General features: G+C 40.7%; 1 protein-coding gene across 1 annotated transcript; it reads right to left on the reverse strand.

Annotated features, from left to right (window-relative positions):
* Positions 1–605: 605 nt before the first annotated feature.
* Positions 606–6863, reverse strand: LOC117569400 (uncharacterized). Its single transcript, XM_034250535.2, has 9 exons — positions 5444–6863; positions 3367–3430; positions 2519–2884; positions 2240–2456; positions 1961–2178; positions 1773–1906; positions 1557–1711; positions 1258–1499; positions 606–1186 (listed from the first exon to the last, which is right to left on the reverse strand). Exons 2-9 carry the CDS (start codon positions 3415–3417, stop codon positions 779–781), a joined length of 1791 nt encoding a protein of 596 aa, XP_034106426.2. The 5' UTR covers positions 3418–3430; positions 5444–6863; the 3' UTR covers positions 606–778.
* Positions 6864–7326: the final 463 nt, after the last annotated feature.

Genomic DNA, 7326 nt, shown 5'->3' on the forward strand with positions numbered 1-7326 from the left:
GTTGGTTGCTGCTGCCTCTGCTGCTGCCACTGCCGCTGCTGTCTACTGCCAGTTGGGCAACATTAAAAGTCCTCAACCATATTAACACTTTGGGCAATGTTTTGCGGCGCGCCGCAACGCTCAAAATTTGTGTCAAACCCAACAGCTTCACCGGCGCGGCAGCCACAAACAATAACAACGATGATAGAAAATCATGCAGTAAAGCGCACGACCAAAAAAAAAATTAAAACAAAACTCACATGAAAACAAATAGAAAAAGGAAAATACAGCACAGCTCAGTTCAGCACATAAATTGTAGACGATTTGACACACGTTCGTTCGACGCTTTTGCATTCGTTTGCCCGTTCAATGGCAGGCACTGGGGCAAGCCAATGAGGAAGTGCAACAAGCGACACATGTTATCGGCCTTAATGCTTCCTCATATGCCACACATGCCCCAGCATTAACAATCCGAAACGAAACGCCATTTTGCACCTGTCGCAAAATAAGGTGAAGACAAATATAACGACTGCCTAAAAGTATGCAACACTTTTTGCTAGTCCAGTAATTCCGCTATTTAAATATGACGCATAAAAGTATGCTACAAAATTTTGTCTCCGGTCGTACATCAGTTGTGAACTGTTATTAAATTTAAAGAAATTGTATTTAAAAATAAAAATGTTTATTTTAAGAGCGATATCTAACTACGAGCGAACAAAACTTCGTTGGTATTTGATGCCATCAACTATTTACAAAACGCCATCCCCACAGACCCCATAAATAAGTCTCTGCCCTTTAATCAATCAATTTGTCCCTTATGCGCTATGTACGAATCGTAGAGCGTCGACTGCTTGCGTCGCTTCAGACGAGAGCAGGCTATAAACAGCGTAACCGTCAGCAGACAAAGCACTGCCGAACAGCTCGCAGTTAGTGCTGAGAACGTTGACGTCTTGAGGCAAGTGTGATGCGGCGGCTGTGGCGTGGCCTGTCGATGTGCATAGACATCGTCGCCATCGTTTTCGCCTTCCTGCAGCACGCGCAGAGATTGAAACAGATTCACATTCTCCGACAGCGAAGCCTGTGCCGGACTCTCGGTAGCCGTATCTCCAGTGTCGGCAAGCGGAGGCAGCGAAAGGTTTGTGGCCGTCATATTGGACGTGTCACGCTTGGTGACCGCTTTAAGGTTGCGCCAGTGACAGGGCTGGCTCTATATGATTGATGAAGATTGATAGTGAATTAGATAGTGTAATTTTGGGCAATCGCAAGACTGAAACTTACTGGACAACGGCCATGGCACATGCGCACATCGCATTCAATGTACAGCGCCGGCGAGCCTGTGAAGCGAAAGGTCTTCATGTAAGCATAGACTTGGGTTTCGTAAACTCCCGAATCGGACCACGAGCCTCTGAAGCGTGAGATGAGCTTATCGTCTACTGGACAACCTTGTTGATCTATCAACTGTATGCGCTTATTGGCGCCATTATGGGCATAGCAATCATTTACCACAATATCAAATCCATCTAAAAGAGGAAGAAAAGTGTTAAAATATAATTTGTTAACTCGTTTTTATTACTCACCATATTTGCTTCTCATGTAGATGATAAGTGTCAAGGGATCCCCCACACGCACTGGGCCTGTAACTCGTGGTCCACCGATGCCATAACCATTCTGAATTTCCATATAGCACTCAGGGGGACTCAGCGTAAAGACTACAGGATTGCCAGTGGCCACTCTGTAAATTAATAATATAATTAAAATAAATATAAACATTGTATGTCCAATCTTTTACTTACTCCACATCTAAAAAGGGAAAAGTGACGGTCTTCCAGAAATCATAACCATATTCGCAGGTTACTTTAAAGTGCTCATCGTATTCCTCTTCTATTAAAGGATTATACTGCACTGTCACCGTATTCCACATAAAGTTCTGCAAGAGGCAAATAAATTACAAATAATTGCTTAACACATAACGCATACGCACTGTTGGATTCTTGCGACTCTCTTCTTGCAGTGAGTTCTTGCCCAAAGTGCCGCAACGATTAAGTTGTATGTAGAACTCGTAATAATCCCTGCCAGAGCCATTGATATACATGCAATCCGGATCGTAGGCATAGCCAGCAGAGTAAAGCAGGCCACTAAAAGAGCCATTGAAGCCGATGCGTATTTTCATGTAATCATCCTGACACTCTGCCTCAATATCTGAGCGAGAAAAGGAATGTAAGTAAATATAATTGAAGTCAGTTTTGTTAATTCAGCTTACGTTGCACTCTAGTGTTGTTGTGTATGAACTGTTGTCCGTTATAATCCTGATCCCAGTACTCTTCGTGCCACTTGTTGCCTTCGTAGGGCACAGCATGATAGGCACCGCTGCCTGTGGGAGCGCCACTCGAGTCAACACCTGTGGAGCCATATTCCAAGTGCACTGGATGGCCAATGCGCTGTGGCACATAGCCCGAAGAATCTGGCACGTGATCGGGCTGTAAAATAAGAGAGATAATATAAATTACTAGTTTATAAATTTAATCAACTCTTTGCTTACCACATCGTGTTGCAGCCTGTTGCGTTCAACTGCAACGCTGCTGCGATTGCGCACATCCTTGGCGAATTTCTTGGTAGCCGGCAAGCCAGCGCGTTTCGTCAACTTAGAAGCTTGTGTCGTTGGTCCCGAGATGTACGATTTAGAGGACAATGCCACCAGATCCTGTTGCTCCACATCCACAACGCTGGCTGCGAGCGGTCGACTGCTGCGTTTGCTGCTCGAGTTGCGCGGCGTCGTGGACTGGATGCGCGCCTTAAAGCTGCGACCGGAGGCAACTGAGGGCGTGGGCGGTGGTGTTGTGGTGGCCACTGCTGCCTTACTCATTATGGCGTACTCAGTGCTGAGCTCAATGCTGTGGCTGTGTTGCTGCAATGAGAATGGGGAATGGGAAAGACATAAGGTTACACGTGACGTATGATAAATCAAGATAGTTTGTGTCTTAAGTCTTTCGTTGTGTTCGCTCGTAAAACTGCTGCCTCATGATTGCAACGGTAACAAGAGCGAACATAATTTTGCGCTCGCTCCCCCTTCGCACAATCAATCGGAGCGGCGCTCTGGGAAGCTACGCAATATGGCCAAGCATATCCGTTAGACGGGCGCGATTGGCCAACGATTGGTTACGGTTCATGTGGCTGTGTCTATGTTTCGGCTTCGACTTCGGCTTTGGCTTGGCTGCTTAGCATAATCAGGAAGTTCGTTCTTAGAATGCAGTTTAACTGTTAAATAGATTAGTTTTTGCTGCAGTGTGCGGCACAAAACAAAAGACTTGAGCAACGAACGCGAAATAACTTTTTGCAATACATTTTGTGAAAGGCGCATTTCCGATTCTTGGATTCTTTTAGACATACCTGCAGCATCAGCAGCAGCAACAGCGTGGCGGCAATTCTTGACAGCTTCATCTCTGGTTGTTAACTGCAAACACAAAATATATTGTCAATACTAAATATACTCGTCGAAGACGAGGAGTGTTAGTTAACCTTGCTAGTGGTCAGTCAAGTGTTGTGTGTTCAGCATCGGTTACAACCAAATGCGTATGCGACAGGAAGGAAGTTTGTGGTTCATAAATTAATTGTGGTCAATATGCGAGAAACATAAGCAAGAACAGCAGCAGCAACAACAACAACAAAGGCAAAAACAGCGAAGACAACAACTTATGTTGGAGACAACATCAATGTCATCATGGCTAGAACAATGGACGCCTAGCAGCCTGTCAGGCGTTAAGGTCAAAGGCATAAAACAAAAACAGCAGCAACAACTAAAACTGTCAGCGCTTGCGATTTGCGTCTCTTAATTATTAAAGCCAAAAGGGTTCTAACATAAGCCAAGCAGCAGCAGGAGTTAATGCTTGGCTCTAAACTCAAATTGGATTTTAATGAATGACTGCGACTCGAAGAAGACAACAAGAACAATAATACCAACGAAGTCTCTTCTTTACGCCCCCGCCAAATGGTTGGCTGGTTTTACGCTTAGCTGTAAAAACGCACGCCGTTTGCTTAATTGTTGTTATAATTACTTTGGCTTTAACTTTAGTTGCCTTTGGTTTTACATCTGTTATGCAATCGTCTTGTTGCTATTGCTATCTTTAACTTTAGTTTTGTTGGTTTCGGTTTTTGGCTTTCATTATTTATTTTTTGTGTGTACTACGTTCTTTAACGGCGGCCACGCTTTGCTCCTCTGTTATAATTATATTTAATTGTTGTTGCCTGACCTTGAGCCGTTTTTTGTTTTAGTTTGTTGTTTATTTCTTCAGTGATTTTTTTATATTTATTTTATTTCTCTCTCTTTCTTCGCATACAATGTTAGTGTTCGCATTGCTAACGGTTTCGTTCGCATTATGGCCATAACATGAACACGCCTTTTTCACGTTTACCGTTTTGCGACGCTGTTGACAGTTTATTTTATTTTTATTTGGATTTGCCATAGTATACTTACTTGAGGGCGTTTTGCGGTTTGTTGACCGCACTCAAAATGATATTAATTGCTATGTTTAAGTCTAGGTAACACGAATGTTTATTAATAGCATTTGAATGGCAGGCGAACATTTCTATTATGAAATGGCATGCAAGCTGCAGCTGACTTTGAGATGAGCTTTACTACGATATTGAAATGAATTAGTTCATCTCTTTATCACAAACATAAATCTCAGATCACTACAAAAAAATGTAGAGATATGTTGTGGTCAAATAGTGAAATACAAACGATAAAATGCAATGCAACTTTTAGCTATTTCGGAAATGCAATAAAAGAGAGAGATAGAAAATCTGTACCAAACATCTACAAAAACTTTTAAATTCATAAAACATATCAATTTTTCATATTCTAATGTTTGTAAATACATAACAGATTAAAATATTTTAATATTTGAAGGAAATGTCGTATAAATCAAATTAAATCATGTTCATAAGTTTTAAGTATCTTTTGCTGTAGAGGTAAAACCTCTAGGTTAAACGCTAATTTAAAATTTCCATGCAATGTTTTTGAAATGCTATAATAACAATAATATCAGACCAAAAGATATTAAGTTTTAATATGTTTAAATTCACAATGATTTAATTTTTTCGAATTGTTTCAACTATATATTAAACCATATGAGCAACTCGTATAGAACAAATGATTAAATTTTTATTGAATAACTGCTCTTCTTTATTTTTTAAATAAGTTCAGAATATTCTAAAAAGTTATACAGTTCATCAAAATAAAATCAACATATTCCCAAAGATTCTAAGAGTGTCAAGTCTAAGTTTCTAAATTAAATATATGAAGAAGGTAAAAAATAAATAAAATATTTTAAAAACTCCCACAGTATATAATGACAAAATCAACATAAAAGTAGACAAAAAGTCTTGGCTTAATTTAAAGTTAATATTTGAAGAGAGTAAAAGATAAACAAAAACAAATATTTAAATATCCATTTTCCTCACTCACCTTCCACCAAATGCAAAACTTGAGTATTCCCGCTTATTAGGCTCCACACTCAGCTTCTCTTTACTTTTATTCGTTTTCTTTTATTGCCTTCCTTTTATTGCCTTTGCTTTAGCAGCGTTTCCCTTGCAGTATCTCCAATTGGTGGCGAGTTTCGCAAACACTGACCTGCTCCAAAATGTTTTGCGTTATTCGCTCGTTTTGTCTGCTTTGCACCCACTTAAACAGTTTACACCTCTTTTGGGGGCTCTCTCACACACACAAACACTCTCTTCGCACTCACGCACTTTGACCAACTGACATAATAACAAGAAAAACTTGGCCCATTTTTTTGCCGCCAGTCTTTTTGGCCATAAAAGTTGACGAGGCGTGCCCAGCGACAAAACGCTTAACAAAACACTTTTGAGGCGAGGAGGTTTTTCACTTTCGATCTTTTTCTTTTTCGACTATTGCGCGATTTTTGTTATGGTTGTTGCTGTTGCAGTAATTGTATCAGATGTGTGTTTTCTACACCATTTATGCCATTTATCTGGCTTTGCTTTACATGTTACACGTCTGTAAAACTTTTGTTAGTTTTCCGTTTTTTGTTTTGTTTTGTGGAAGACCAAAAAATCACTCAAGTGCAACTTGCCAAATAGAATCGGACAGAGAGACCCACGAATCCACGTTAGCCACCGTTAGCTATTGCCTAATCTTATGTAAGAGGGCCTCCTTTATGAATGCCGTTTGCCGTTTGCCGTTTACCGAATGGCGAATGCCGAGTTCCGTTGTCGAAAAGACGGTGCCTTATGATGATGTTCGTGGTTGTGGCTCTTTGGAGTTACACGCAGGTGTGAAGCCAAGCGCGGATCGCGCGGATCTTTATAGAGTTTTCAGCTTTAGAAGCTGAGAGGCAGCAAACACAGCAACAGCCACAGCACACTGAGACCACTTAACCATGGGGCAGACAGTTGGTTGGGTTGGTTGTGAAAGAAGCTGTCTTGGGTCTTCTTCGGCTCTTCATCTGCATTTTTGCTGCTTTACTTTCGTTGCAATTCGCCGTTAGTTGCCATGGCGGAAGCCAGTCACAGCGAGTTAAATAGATCTCTCTCTATTTCTGTGTAGCTGACCCATTACCTTTTCCACGCTGCGTTTTGCTGCTGCTGCTTTATTTTTTTGCAACCAAGGTCAACGGCACCTAACTGTAACTTGTGGCAGTCTTATTTAATTGGCCCTGCAACGTGCCAAGCGTGTCTGCGTTAAATTACAAATTACTAATTAGTTTGCACTTAAACGGCGCTTAATTAAACTGCCCCCAGTCTAAGCAATGTGTTGTGAAAGGTACACCCACTCTTTGACCCTGACAGCGGTAGAAACAGTTACAATAGCTGGACAAGGGCAGCGCAACCACTGTGACGACTAGGATCCAAAATATACCCAACTGACCCAATTCGAAGCACATTAAAACATAATTAATAGGCCACAAGTATTGCAGAATAGTATTAAATGCAAAACAAGAAAGAAATCTACAGGCGAGGGTGCTCGACTGTGAGATACTCGCTATCCATTTCTATCAAAAGCAAAACAGTGCGGTATTATTCTGAAAATATATGTTACCATAAATCGCAAAAATACTGAGAGGTACCAACGGCTGTAATAGGTATATTAATAGAGTACTACTTGCAAAATATACCATACAACATATACCGTAGAGCACAAAATATACCGTAGATCACAAAATATACCATAGTGTTCAAAATATACCATATTGTCAGCAAAAGCTACTATTTCTTAATAACTTCTACAATTTTTTTCAGATCGCAACCAAATTTTCAGGAAATTTAAATACCTTAGTTATTATTGAATGAACTGAATATCTCTATAGCTTAAAAATTTCGCTTGTTATT

Source organism: Drosophila albomicans, chromosome 3 (genome assembly GCF_009650485.2).
Source record: "Drosophila albomicans strain 15112-1751.03 chromosome 3, ASM965048v2, whole genome shotgun sequence".
NCBI classification, from domain to species: domain Eukaryota; kingdom Metazoa; phylum Arthropoda; class Insecta; order Diptera; family Drosophilidae; genus Drosophila; species Drosophila albomicans.